This window comes from Epinephelus fuscoguttatus, linkage group LG1 (genome assembly GCF_011397635.1).
Source record: "Epinephelus fuscoguttatus linkage group LG1, E.fuscoguttatus.final_Chr_v1".
Classification (NCBI taxonomy): domain Eukaryota; kingdom Metazoa; phylum Chordata; class Actinopteri; order Perciformes; family Serranidae; genus Epinephelus; species Epinephelus fuscoguttatus.
In genome coordinates, this window is record NC_064752.1 from 39,075,553 (window position 1) to 39,090,420 (window position 14,868).

The 14,868-nt window shown below is 38.9% G+C and overlaps 1 protein-coding gene across 2 annotated transcripts in view; it reads right to left on the reverse strand.

Moving 5' to 3' along the window:
• Nucleotides 1–14,868, reverse strand: part of dip2bb (disco-interacting protein 2 homolog Bb) — a 57,235-nt gene that overhangs the window by 35,235 nt on the left and 7,132 nt on the right. For both annotated transcript variants that reach the window (XM_049577667.1, XM_049577666.1), the window contains exon 2: nt 1,904–1,975. In XM_049577667.1, the coding sequence (XP_049433624.1) occupies nt 1,904–1,975 (72 nt within the window). The remainder of the gene's footprint in view (nt 1–1,903; nt 1,976–14,868) is intronic.

The following is a 14,868-nucleotide window of genomic DNA, read 5'->3' on the forward strand; positions in this document are numbered from 1 at the left end:
TTTTGGTCATTGACAGGCAAGTGTCTGACAACAGTATGAAAAGGACCCAACAGAGAAATAAAGAGATTTCTGCTTGAGTGAAACTTGGTTACACTCAATAACAAACAGACCATATCAGTGAAAGGTAAAGAAAAATGATCCTTGCCTATTTAAAAACAAGCACTTCTGCTGAGCGTAAAATGACAGTGCAAGGTTCCCCCAAATGTTGTGCTGTCACAACACTGGAATTTCAAACTCTGATACAATACGTTGAAAAACATCAACATTTCATACCATTTTTGATTCCATGGGGAAGAACTGACATTGACATTATAAAATTTGAAATTTTTATGAAAGGATAAATATAACAAGGCTATAATATGACAATGTCGACTTTTCATTTCTTGGTCAGTAGCAGATAACAGCAGAATGACTGTAGTAAACATTAACAATAAGAGAGACTGAGGAAGTGCAGCTGCTACCAGTGTAACGATACAACGGAAAATGAGTACTGAAACCATTTTGAATATTCAGAATTGATATGTATCATGGAATCAACATTATTTACAACACTACCTGAACGATTAAAATTCAGTTCCCATTAGTCAATTAGACACACAAATGTGAAAATAGGATCCAGCTTGAAAAATACCACAGTTTTCCCTCAGCAGGATTAAAAGCCATTTCTGTCAACTGTATTTTACCTTAAAAAGATAAGATCCACCATTTTGACTTTCAGAAACAAAATGACAGATGGACTGTTCATAATAAAAGAAATTATAAAGCTGTGGAATTCCCCAGTTGCTACAAGAGAGGGGTTTAAAACATGTTTGCATACGTTGTGCAATTTTCTGAAATACTATAATATACTTAACTTATACATTATTCACTTCCCTGTTCCTTATACTGGAACAGGGAAGTGAATAATGATTTGATATGATTTAGAGTGTGTTAATTTAATTTAGGCTGTGCTGCACAATTTGTATTTTTCTTTCTGCATTTCTTGTTCCTACATTTGTTATTTTTACTATTAAATATTATCATCATTATGGTTTGTATATACTTTCTACTCTTTTGTGTTCTCCCAAATATTTCTCAAGTACAAATTCCCATATCAACAGATAATAGGCCTGCATAAAGTATGCACACACCCACTACATCACGTTACAGCTGACGGTAATGCAAACCAATACCAATAAACAATAGCACTATACTGGACTAGTAGATGAACTTAATTACAAGGAAACATTCGGTCGACTCAATCAAGCAACTTGATTGAGTCGACCGAATGTGTCCTTGTAATTAAGTTCAACTCAATCAAGTTGCTTGATGAGCAGAAGGAGACATTTTCTATCCGTTAGCCGATTTCTTTGCAAACTCCAACAGCAACCATCATAGTCATCAGAGTAGTGACGGGGCCTCCAGCAGGTAGACGCATATTGCATTCAGCCAACAACTGATCATCATTCGTGCTCCACCATCAGTGGGATGAAGGGAGATTAGCAGAGAGGTGGTACCACTAGGAGGCAGCAGTGAGCATTATCAGGTCTTGATGTTTATTTACTGCAATCTATACCTAGATTACATCCCTGCATCTATTCTACGATGCATGTATGTTTTCAACATTTACTGATTTTTTAAAAACACAGCATTTACAATGCGTGTGACCCAAGTTGAAATAACTGGTTATAAAAAGACAAGCAAATGTATAAGACTTTAACTGAAAGTAAGCAGAGCACTTATTTTGTGTTACTGAGCCATGACAATAAGACACTGAAAATCAATTACATGGTATTACATGACACAGTATTTTCTTTTGTGTATAGCCAGAGAAGAAAAGGAAAGGCAGATAGGGGATACACAGTTATTAGTTACAGTTATGCTTTCCCAGGAAAGAAAAAAGAAGAGGTGAAGGGGTTTTTACCTGGAGTGTGGATGATGTAGGGAGCCAGGAGTTTGGTCCTTTTCTTCTCATAGCCCTTCTGTGTAATGTCACCTGTAAACGATCACAAAGAAGAAGAATGACTGCACAGACCAGGGACGGTGAGGCAAAGTCAAATAAACTTATATTTGACAGGAATAAACATCAGCTGTCAACAGCACACGGTCAACATTTTATTGGCAGTCTTTTTCCATTCTGAGATACGTATATTCTTGATAAAATGTGTCATTTTAAGAGTAACAAAGACCCATAAAAATGACTCAAATGATTTTGTCAGAACCAAATGACATAATTTTTATAGTCTGATAACTGAGGACTTTTGTAATGATCTACGTTGTCCGATGCGTCTAAATGTGGTCTATCACCACATCTTCAAACACAAAAGTGGTGACAGAGCAACGGAGAGACTGGTACAATAAACAAAACTTTGTAAAGGAGAACACGGAAACACATATGGATGCACACAGTTGTTACAGTAATCTCCAGAGATGGCTGAGGGCCTAAAAGATGTGGCTCGTTTCCAACCTCAAGTACGACACGAAGAGAAAAACAAAACAGGACTAAATTTGGAAATGTACGGAAATGTGGGCAAGAGATGGGATGATTCAGAGACGCAGAGAACGAAAACAAGAGAGGCATTAAAGCTGAGGATGAGAGGGGTGGGAGGCACACAGAGATTAAAATGGGAGAAAGTGACAGGTGAGTGACGGTGCATCCGGAGGACAGAGGAGGAGGAATCTCCTGTAAGAGCAAAATGTCCCTCCCGTCCCCCCTGCTGACAGCCCATCTGCATCTTCCTCCACCCCACCAGACACAACACGGGCCGACTGAGCCTCTCCGCAGGCCCTGAAGCGATGCAGCTACTCTGCCAAACTCCTCTGTGGGCAAAGCTGTCAGATTTTCAGACACATACTAAAAATCCATCTGGAGAACCTGCACTCACTTTTCTCCTAACTGTGCTGAGCATTGATGATTCATTCAGTATGTCCGCCAATGGCTGCCCCGACTGCTCTCAAACCTCCTCTTCATCATGAAGACTGACTCAACAACACAGTGGCTTCAGCCTCTTTCACAAACAGTTCGCAGTAAATTACTGAGTTAACTTTCCAGGAACTGCAAGTGGTTGTCACTATTCAGACCTACGCTACATTCAGGAGCATCTCCTTCTCATCGCCTTTTCACACATGTGCCATGGCGATGCCGGAATAGATGGGGCAAGGGACAGTCCAACTGATGGTGGTAATACAACACTTACGGATGACAACCGCCGTAAAACCCAACAGAAGAAGAAGAAAATCGAGAAAGGCTGTATTGTATTTAATATTCAACAAGTTTGCGAGACAAGCAACTAACCTGTGGAAGCTCTGGCTTAAACAACAAGACACAGATTCAAATATATCATCGGAAGAGTCTTGTGATTGGTTCGCTTCAGATGGACGTAACCTTTTACGTGCTTGCCCCTGCAATGTTACTGCTTTCATTCAAAACACAGCTGTACTGACAATTTCCCTGAATGTTACTCATCTTGAGATGGGAAAATGGTGGTACAGACTTCCCTAGATATTAACCCATGCAGGAAATATACCTGAGCATTTCAGGCATGAATGGTGTGTCAAAACTGAAAACAAAAGAAGCCTGCACTGTCTGTGTGGTGACCCTGGGTTGTTTTAACTCTGTTTGATATTAGCCAGTCTGACATCTGATCCCATTTTGTGACCAGCAGCGCCTCTTCTGCAGTTGAATCATCTCCTGGAGCTCTGACAGTTAATCCCTGATTAGAAAATTAAGCTGCTGAGACGCACAGTGATGAAAGGTTGAAGCTGTCTGACACTGATGTTGACTCTTCCCAGTTACACCACAGAGGACAAGAGAGAGGTGAACAACCGCAAGGCACACGACTACACACAGCACAAACCTGGGGCTGGGCAACAGAGTTGAATTCAGTCACAATATGAATAAGAATATTTCATGATATTAAAGGATACTTGTGCTTTATTACAACTTCAGTCTTATTTTTGTAGTTTTGGCCAGAGAACATAAGCCAACACACGACCAGACAATTTGTAACAGTTTAGACAAGACTGAACTCTCAATTCCCTTAGGCTGGGCGATATGTAGAAATACCTTAATATCGAGCGGAAATATTGTAGAGTTGTAGAGTAGAATTGGTGCTTTCACAAAATATTTGAACAATGACTTTTTGATAAAGAATCATCAGTAATGTGGATACAGTGCCTAAATGTGTAAAGGCACTTAACAGAACAACTAAATCAATCTGGTAAGTTCAGAAAATTACATCATTTTACTGTGATGCAGCCTTTAATACCATGAAAGGACAACACTTAGCATGATACAATATCCAAAATCTAAGATGCTATCTCATATCACTATAGTGATATAATATCAATACACTGCCCAGCACCTACTTAAATTTTTATACCAACATTTACAAATCCTTAAAGTACTGGAATTGTTTTTAAATTCAATGTATCTACAATTTCACAACAACTGGACAAACTCCATCTGCAGAGGAAAATCATGTGATGTGACTGAAAGCTACAGAACAGCTACTAAACGGACCTTGAGAATTAACTTTTAATCTCAACAGTTTAGCAAGATTATCTAAACCACTTCATATGGTGATAAAACCAAATCTGAATATGCACGAGTATATCTGTAATAATATCTCATGGCAACTTTGAACCATTAATTTGGTCTGTAAACTGTGATGGATGTTTGCAACAGACAGAATGGGTAATAATTTTACTGTTATCCTTTCTTCTCTTTCAACTAAAGTTGGAGTTTGTTTAAACCAGCATGATTGTGTTACTACTTGTGCTTCTTACCCTGTCACACCTCTTTTTAGTAATGCTGTGTTCCCAGATTTCAGCAATTTTATTGTAACTAACAGGATTAACAGTCAAAAGTATGAAAATAAGATCCCAGACAACCAGAATTATATTTAATTAAGAGCAATTATATTAAGTAGATGGTAAATATATACCATCAAATAATCTTTGCATCAGTCAAAAAATTCTCTGGACAACAGAAAGTGTCAAAAAATAACATATGATCATACAAACTCAATATACAGTATCTCAATCTCAATCAAAGACAAAACACTACAGGGCTGCAATTAATGATGGTTTTTATTACTGAACAATCTGGTAGTTATTTTCACATTAAATCAATCATTTGTTCAGTCTATAAAATGTCAAGAAATTGTGAAAAATAATACTGATTATAATTTCCTAGAGCCCCAAGTGGCACCTTCAAATTGCTTCTTTTGGCTAATCAATAGTCCAAAAACCAAAAATTGTTCATTTACTTTACTAAATGACAAAGAAAAGCAGTAAATTTGAGAAGCTTGAACCATAAATTGTTTCCCATTTTTCCTAAAAAATGACACAATTGAAACAATTGATCAATTATCAAAATAGTCAATTAGGCAATTAATCAACTAATCGCTGCAGCTCTACAAAACACAGATCCAACTCTACATTTAAATGCTTACTGACTATTTAAGCTTTGTCAACAAGATCTTTACATCGATCACAGTTCTTCAACACAGCAGACACCAGAGCAGCAATACTTCAGCAAATTGCTCATGTAGTCAGATAACCAGCATGCTGCTGACACACTGAGACTGACAAAGCTGACAAAGAGTGCTCAAGTTTGAAGGATATCACCTGAGAGCCCACTCCAACACAATATCTACTCAGGGAATTTTTTTTTTTTCTGAGGAAAAAAGGGAAGAAAAAGCAAACACTTCCATAAGTAATGCATGAACGGTACAGTTGGCCTCGCTCAGTCACATGATTTATTTTTAGCTCATGTGAACAGGCAGTTTCTCTGCAGAGAGACACAGGGAGAGGGAGAGAGAGCGAGAGAGAGAGAGAGAGAGAAATGCTACTCTTATCCACAGCTCGGTTGTTTTCCTGCCATTTTGTCACGTTCTTGTTTATTTTTATTGTATGGTTTGTACTAAAGTGCTCTGGAAACATTGCATTGTTTACAGTAATGCCAATTTAGCCTCTGAAATTGAAATCAAATTGAGAAAGCGAGAGAGACAGAGAGGGATGGAGTCCATGATGGGGGAGGGGCTGCTCTGGCATTTAAATCACAAAGTAATCACTCTTCCATCTGGATGATGAGAAATTCATCTGTTTTTTCCTGGTTGCATCATCAGATCCATGCTCCAGCAGTGGGAGCTGAAGAGTTAAAACCTTTAAGGGAATATTAGTGTTCAGTCTTCTTATGTTTTTCTCGCGTACCTCCATAGTGAACAAAGAATCCAGAAACAAATAAAATTCTTGATGAGTTAACGCAAAAAGACACCACGTTTACCAACAGCAAAACTGTATCACACACCCATTCTTGTGAATTAGGACACATCAAGTCCTTACCAAAAAAAAAAAAAAAAAAAAAAACCATAAAATTATAACTTATGAACAAACAAATGTCATTTTCTCTGGTGAAACATATTTTTTAAAGGATTTATGTGTATGAAATAAGTATGATTTATAAAATACTTTGATCTGCTGTCTTATTTTTAACTTCTAAACTTGCCCTGTGCCAAACATTCTTGTCCCAGACACAAATTCACAACTTTAAACAATTAAAAATGTATTAAAAGCCTTCAAAGTCTAAAGCAAACAGTACATACTGACAGCATTGGTGTAAACATGTACTGTTATGATCATCTTTGTTTTAAAATATGTTTTTTGACCCTTTAAAGATCCCAGATTTTTGTCAACTCCATCAGATTTCTACAAAAAAAATCCTTTAATTGGCATAAAAAGAGTTAGATATATCCAAAGGACTCCTGTCTCACTTCCTGGTTTCCAAAAAGGCAGGACTGCTGCACAAGTACTGGGAAGCTTTATACTTTTTGATACATAGTTAAAATTGTATTGCAATCAGGTGTGTCTCAGCCTTACCATGTCAACTCTGCAGCCCTTCTTGATTGAAATTAAATAAGAATTAGGGTTTAAAAAGGAGTACTTTTAATTAACATGAAGAGAACTCTTAGCAACTTTGAAAAATAAAATGGCTACTCACTACAACTGCAGTAAAATGAATAAATATATGACTTTTTGTCAACTCCATCAGATTTTACCTCTGACATCCATTATGTTCGCTATTAAAGAAAAAAACTATATCGGTAGGAGGCTGACTCATTACAAGGTTTAATAGTCAAGTCTTTGATCTATTAAAACACATTTTCCCAGCCTAACTGAAGAGTAAAAATCAAAACCCCGAACAAGTAAGATTTTATCCCAGTTCTCAAGAGTGTGAAACATCCCTTTATAAACTTAGAACTTGTTCAGGTCTTATTTATTCAGTCTAATGCTCAGTACTTTCTTAAAACACGCATTTTAGCTAAGACCTTACGATTTAAAACACTTGCAAGAACAAGTGGGGTGAGCAAACTGGGTGAGTGTGTGTGTCTGAACCCTGCTCGTGCATTCCATTGAGCAGAGTTCAAATACATGTGCTCGCCCAGGCGTGTTACCCATCCATGTGTGAGGATGTTTTTGTGGAAGTGTTTTAAATAGTAAGGTATTAGTGAAAATGCATGTGTTTGTGAAATACCGTGCATAGGACTGGATAAATAAAATTTGGATCATACTGCAAAGATGTCTGAGTTTGTAAACAGATAATTTGACAAATGTTTGCTATTGTTAAATGTGGACCCTTTTAGGTAATCAATGTTTTTGGATTCTTCATCCACCATGGAGGCATGCAAGAAAAACTTTTTTCTTAACAAATTCCATCCAACATAAGGTGAGAAGCTGATACACAAATGATCATTTTTATGGGTGAAGTACTCCTACAAGGGGTGCTTCTGATCGGTGAACTACATTTCAACAGAGCTGCATAATATCAGACAGGAAATGAAATGTGGCCAAACTGGGAACTGGAATATGAGGAAAATGATAAAAGCCATTGTCATATCTGTTTCTTTGTATTCGGCACATGTTGAGCAGCCCGAGCTGTACCTTCTGTATAAAAAGTGCTTTAAAAATGATAACTGATTTTTTTGTAATGATTTATTACAAACCTCAGAAGAGGATCTGTTCCTGCCTGCTCACAATTTACACTCAGTCAAAGAGATCTGCTTAAGAGGCAAAGCACGGCTCCTCTGAGGTGACGAGGGCCTCACTCGTTAACCCACTTTCTCACAGTGACCCAGTCATGTCTGTCCTGATGGTGGAGGTCACAATCAAACCATTTCAGTGACGAGTGTAACAGTCAGGCTTCGCACGAAGCTGCCCACAGCTCTCCTCTTTTGTCTCGGTTTGACAAATGCATCGGTGAAGAGGACACTCACCTCGGAGCTTATGTTTTATTTTTCCACAATGTGAAGAGAGAAACATCAAAGCTGTGCCTTCTCCACAGCCTTGTACACTCTCGCACTCGCTGTAGCCTCGGATTATTTGAATTGCAGCGAGACTGCTCTCTCCTTCTACTCCACGGGCACTCCGTCTGAATAGTAATTAGCTGCCGACCTCTATTCTCTCTCCTTGCTTTTACCCTTTCCCTCATTGCATCTCACTCAGTTGCTTTCTTGGGATAACAGTTTTAAACACATGTCGACACCTGCTTGCTGAAAATGATCCAAGTATTACAAATATTACAGGGAAAACAGGGGCTTCCAGCTGTTATCTCACAGAAAACAGACAGTGTCAACAAGGTTTGAAGATAAGACGCCACACACCAAGTCAGATCTTCCAAATGTAATAAGTCAGTTACAATCTACACTTTTATTATGTGAGTGCTACAGCAGGCTCCCTCTGCTCCATCTCTGTATTTGTTGAGTTCACGTGTGTTGTTTTCATGAGGGGGGGTTGTTGTTTATTTGTCAAATTAACCTTCCTGGAGCCAAAAGAGCCGTCACATTTTTATCTGCAGATAGAACAAACACACTACTGAAACCTCCCAGCTGCCTCCTCTTAGCAGCAGGCCGAACATCTCCCTCAGCCAAAGATCACCCACTCAACTGTGTCCACACACACACGCACACACACACACACCAGTCTGACCACAGCTACCGGACACACGCCTGACAATGTTTAACATGATTAACTGTTAAACTTAGACAACATAACACTGCATAAGTAAGGAAGTATGTGTAACATCTGCCTCACTCCGTTTCTCTTTCACACACATACATGTTTCCTGCGAAGGAGGATGATGTCATGTTCTCCAGTATTCAATCTCACTCCCTCTGACAGTGAGACAGTCTGAGTTTTCCTGCTGAGCATGCAAAACCAAATCCAGCTATATTTCTCTTTGTTAGAAAAGTAAGAGAAGCGACCACCATGTGACAAACTGCACTGGCAATAAAAGTCATTGTGTAGCATGTAGGCAAAGTGAGAAGTGGTTTGACAATTACATCTGGGATTGTATCTAATCATCTACATATATGGAATGACAGGTGTGTGTCTGCACGTGTGTGTACTTGCTGTCTGCTTGTGAACGACCACAAATCTCAGAGGAGGAGCTGACAGTTCAGAGTGCATGTCCATACCAGGCTGCTGCAAGAGGTAGGCAGGTAAAATGTGTGACCAGTGGGTAAATGTAACTAAGCATATTTAATCAGTACTGTACTTAAGCACAATTTTAGCGTACTTGTACTTCACTTGGGTATTTTCATTTTATGCTACTTTATAATTCTACTCTACCTAAGAGATCAGAGAACGATTGTTGATATTTGAATTCAACACCCAAACAAATACACCCGCCTGTTTGTGCTCCTTCAGAAGCTCTGATGTTATTTACGTTTCATTACCATTAAGGTGTAGCTCCACTACTCATGGACGAGGCTGTGGTAGAGGGGGAGCAGCCAGCACAGTGTTGTGTAACTTAGTCCCAGCCACTTTGCTTCGTTTCTATCTACAGAGCTGTGGACCATGAGGAGATATTCACTGAATTTGAGTGTATAGGGTTAGAATTGCTGACTGCACCATGAAGTTTACTTTCATGCCATCACTGTTGTACTTGAGTGACATTTTGAATGCAGGACTTTCACTTATTACAGTGTATTACTACACTGGGATGTTGCTGTATTTACTTAAGCAACAGATCTGAGTAGTTACACCACAGAGCGTGTGACTGACATTTAAGATGACAGTGTTGACCACAATCAAAACCTGTTACATCTTTATTAACCCTCCTTGTATTTACTTTGATTTCCCTCTGGCTAGCCTCAAGATTGGAAAAATCATTCATATTTCACATTTTAACACATTTTCATAAGTTTATACATATTCAAGGTAAAACTGGTCCAGTTCTTCATTCAAGGTGTAATGTTTGAGCTGACTGAAACATCAACCCTAAGACTAGATGCATGTTTATGGCTGCATCATTGCATCAAATGGAAATGTTCTTAGTGTCCTGTGCATCATTTTATACACATTTTCCAAAATTAAGCCTGACATAGGCTAGTCTTTGGACTCAGCAGAAATAGAGCCATTAACTACTACAGTTTTTCCTAATTGCTTATATGCTTTCCCACCAAAATTACCCCATGTATGCAAGTTTTTTCTGACATGGGGAAACCCGCTAAAAATAGGCTACAGACAGCAGCAGACAAGTATGCCTTTCTGGTTTTCGGTGTGTCACATCTGATGTCAAGGACGGGCCAGAAAACAGGGTTAGTAAACAGTAGAGAGCAACATGGTATTTTTATGTTCTGTTACTGTTTTAGTCTCTCTGTCAGATTCAGAGCAGACTAATTTGGAGCGATGTTTGAGCACTGCTTGGGCAGAGATGGAAGGTGTTTTGTGGTGGCGCGCCATTGCATCTCACTGGTTAAGGGGTGAAAATTGGCATGTACACCTGGGTGTTGTGTTAATATCAATACCAATCAGATCCGGAGCCGATAAATACCTTTGTCATTTGACCCAGGTGTGAATGCCAATTGTAACCTTTGGCATTACACTAAAAAGCCAAAAGTTAGCAGGTGTTGACAGGTTTTTTATTCAGTGGGAAAGTGAATTTCAACACATCATCCTAAACACTGTTGTGGCACTGCTTACAAAGTAACATGTCCTGTTACCATTGCTTCAGTCAAGACAGTTAAATGTCTAATCTCTATGTCAATATGACAAAGGCCAATAAAACTGTGACTCTTACTGTCCTTAAGACTTGAATACAGTGACTCAGTAAAAAGTAAAATATACTCCACAGCAAACTAAACTCATCGTACCGAAGCAGTGTTTAACATTGTTCACCTTTTTGGTATATTAACTGCAAGATCTGCTAAAAATATAATAAATTTTAAAAAAGTATAGTGATATATAGTGATTACTTTGACAGATATTGCAATTGTGATGAGTCGCAATTTTATTGCAATGATCATTTTTACATTTCATTTTGACTGAGAAAAATGTTTTAAAAAATGATGATTATGTGATTTTTGCTGGGGTCTGTACGAAACAAACGGGTTCCTTTTAATCTGGAATATAATTTGTGGGCTGGGGCATTTCTGTAGCGCCACAATGCTTCATTTATTTTGTGACACATTTTACTTTTATCAAAAAATTGCATCTCCTGCAATTTGGATACTGCACTTGGCCATATTGCAATTTCAATAATATTTCAATGATCGTGCAGCACAAACAGTCGAGGCAAATGTCTCAACAACTGTAGGTTAATAAGGAAAAATATAAAATGCACATTATTCTTTCACCATGCAGCAGTTCTTGAGGAGAAGGTATAGTAAATATACAGTGGTAAGTCAGACAAAGAAAACTGGTATTACAGGCACTGGTGAGTGAAAGAAGTGCTGGAATAAGACTAAAGCCTTAATGCAAACACACATGCGCGCACGCACACACACACACACACACACACACACACACACACACACACACACACACACACACATTCTCTGCAGGTCTCAAGTGATACTCCCCCTCTGGAGTAGCAGGCAGGGTGCGGCCAACTCAGGTAACAGAATGATTCATGTTTCACTCCTCACAGTCGTTAAACTCAACACTGACAGGGAGTGACAACACACACACACACACACACACACACACACACAAAGGCCTTTAGGGCCAGTTGGAGTAATAACAGGGGCTACAAAGCAGAAAAGCAAAGAAGTAAAGCAAGTTAATTGAAAAGAAGAAGTGACTCAGCTCGGTTCAACCTCCTCTTGTCAAATCTTTCTTCTCTGTCTGTGCACAGCAGTAAGAGTGAAAGAGGAGGGCGTGGCTGACACAGCTGACACACTACACTGACATGCTTCATGCTACACGCTTCAATGCTTAATGGAAAAGCTGTTACAAACACACAACAACATGAGTGTATTCTCCTGTGGATTACACACTACCATGAAACACTGCGAGAAGGCCATTATGTAAATCAAATGATATGGATGTCTCTGATGCACAGGAACATTACAGGAATTTATATTTTTCCATTGATATCAACTAAAAATTCCAGCTGACGAACCTACGTGTGTGGAAAAAGAGGTAAAACGCTGCCTGTTAAGCTCAAGAGACTGTCTTTGTCAGTGTCACTTAAATGATCTGGTGAGCAGATGCTGCAGTCAAGTCAAGTCAAGTCAAGTTTATTTGTACAGCCCACTTCCACATACAATGTCTCTGTGTGCTTTATAGGCTCTCAAGAGCAGCATTTCCTGCCCAACCACTCTAGACAGACAAGAGAAAAACTTCAAAAACACCACAGCACACGAGGAAAAAAATGGAAACATCAAGAGAGGAAATTCAAAAAGGAGATCCCTCCTCCTCAAAAACACTGCTACAACTGACTGCTACAGAAGCTATACTGTAGGTGGGAGATAAGACATTTACAAAGAATGAATGAAACGTTTTTACAGTAGCAGAGAACAAAATAAAAAGGAATATAATGCAACAAGAGATTAACAGTACAGTAAATACATAATAGGAAGTCCAGTAAAATAATTCAAAGGACAGGAACTAATATCAGTTCTTGTTTCAGGTCAGAGGTGTCATGTCATGTCATGAACCAGGAAGGATAACTCCAGTGACTTTTATTACAACTAACTCAATTAATGGCTGACAAAAATACAACATGGTCATTGGTCACATAGTTTCTGATTTCATGGGTTGATGAGCATCGCCTAGACGCCTTGATCTGCACGCTATGCTTTATGGGATACTGAGGTATTCTCAGCTACATTTCTCCACCACATATGGAGCAGCCATTGGAGCAGCATCTCATGTCAATGACTTATGATGGGGTGGCAGAAACCTCATGTTTCCTCTGTAATGGTTTTAACAGCTTAGCAGAGCATTCAATTGTGTTACCGAACGTGCGGCTCAAACATATGGCCGTTCTAATCTGGAGAGGCTTTATGGAGAATTCACGAAGTTAAATTGTGTGTGTGTGTGTGTGTGTGTGTGTGTGTAAGTGGGGTGTGGGGTGGTGGTGGAAGGGGCACCATATGGGCCATGTTCATAGCAACAAGGTCCATGCGGTGCTGCATGAGGGAATTTGAGATGTAAAACCATGGTGACGATACAAACCTCAGGAAGCAACTAAAGGATGAGGAGTGGGACTAAATACATTTACGGACGGGAGCTGTTTATCGGTCAGTTTACAAACATATATATATTGTTCAACAATGTTTAACAGCCAAGTCAATTATAAATGCAAAAATGCAAAACATTCACTGATTTCAGCTTCTCATATGCGACGATTCAGTTTTTTCTTTTTGTTAACAGAATATATTTGGGTTTTGGATTGTTGGTCAGATTAAAAAAAGCAATATGATTATGTCATTTTTGGCTGCAGAAACTGTTGTTTAGGGCTGCAACCACAAACAATTGTTTTTTTCACAGCAGACATTTTGAGTTGTCAATGTAGGAAAAGCACAGGTTTTACAAATAACACAGTAATGATGGCTCTGTTGTATTAAACTGTCTCAGTGAAAGTGACAGTGAGCCTCTTTAGACCTGGTATTAACATGCATCTTGGGTGATCCAATCACAAGTGGACAGCGCTAAATACAAGTGTAAACCCCCATCAAGACTCACGATGATCTGATCACTCAAATCACTTTCCTAGGTGGTCTGAGACGCATTTGACCAATGCTAAAGCACTCTGATGTGTCCCTGACATGGATTACATCATCAATGCAGGACGTGGTGGTTGTTTTGGTGACAGCATGCTAACGCTCTATAACTTGCCCATTTTACACCAAGCTGGACAAAGTGTTGCATGCCTGTCCATTGTTTTGTCCTATGGAGGGAGACATGTAAAATTCTGCTGATGGCGATATCTTCGGCTTTACCGAAGATATTGCTACTTACAGAGTATGGATGTTTTAAATGTGCGCAGGGCCCTTTGACCTCCTAGCGTAAGTGACATGCTAATACAAGGCATGAACAGGCTCAGTGAGCCAGCATGCACGATACCAGGACACGAAAATCAAAGTAGCTAAACGCCAAGTCAAAATATCTTCCATTAAAAAAAGGCCTGTTATATTTTTATCATTGATTGGTCTCTTTTATTCAAGTGATCACTATAATAAATGAGGACATAGAGTAAGTTCCCAGAGCAGAAGGTGACATCTTCAAATGTTTAGTTTTGTTCAACCAGCAATCTAAAACCCACAAATGTTCCATTTACAATATGAAACAGGAGTAGTTGGAGAAGCTGGAACCAGAGAATGTTTGACCTTTTAATTTGCTAAAAAATTTAACAGATTTTACTCTTTGTCAGTCCAGTCATCGTTTCAGCCTGATTATATGATTTACTGAAATATCATCACACAAACAGATTAAATCAATCATTACTTGTGACCATGTTCATTTGCACAACTCACATATACCACTACAAGCGAGCTCAGTCTGTTGACAGAAAGTAGAAAGCAAAGTCAGCTAGGGTAAACAGAAACTTGGATCAAATGGCAGTGGACTCACTGGTGTGCAGAGTCTGAGGCACGTGCT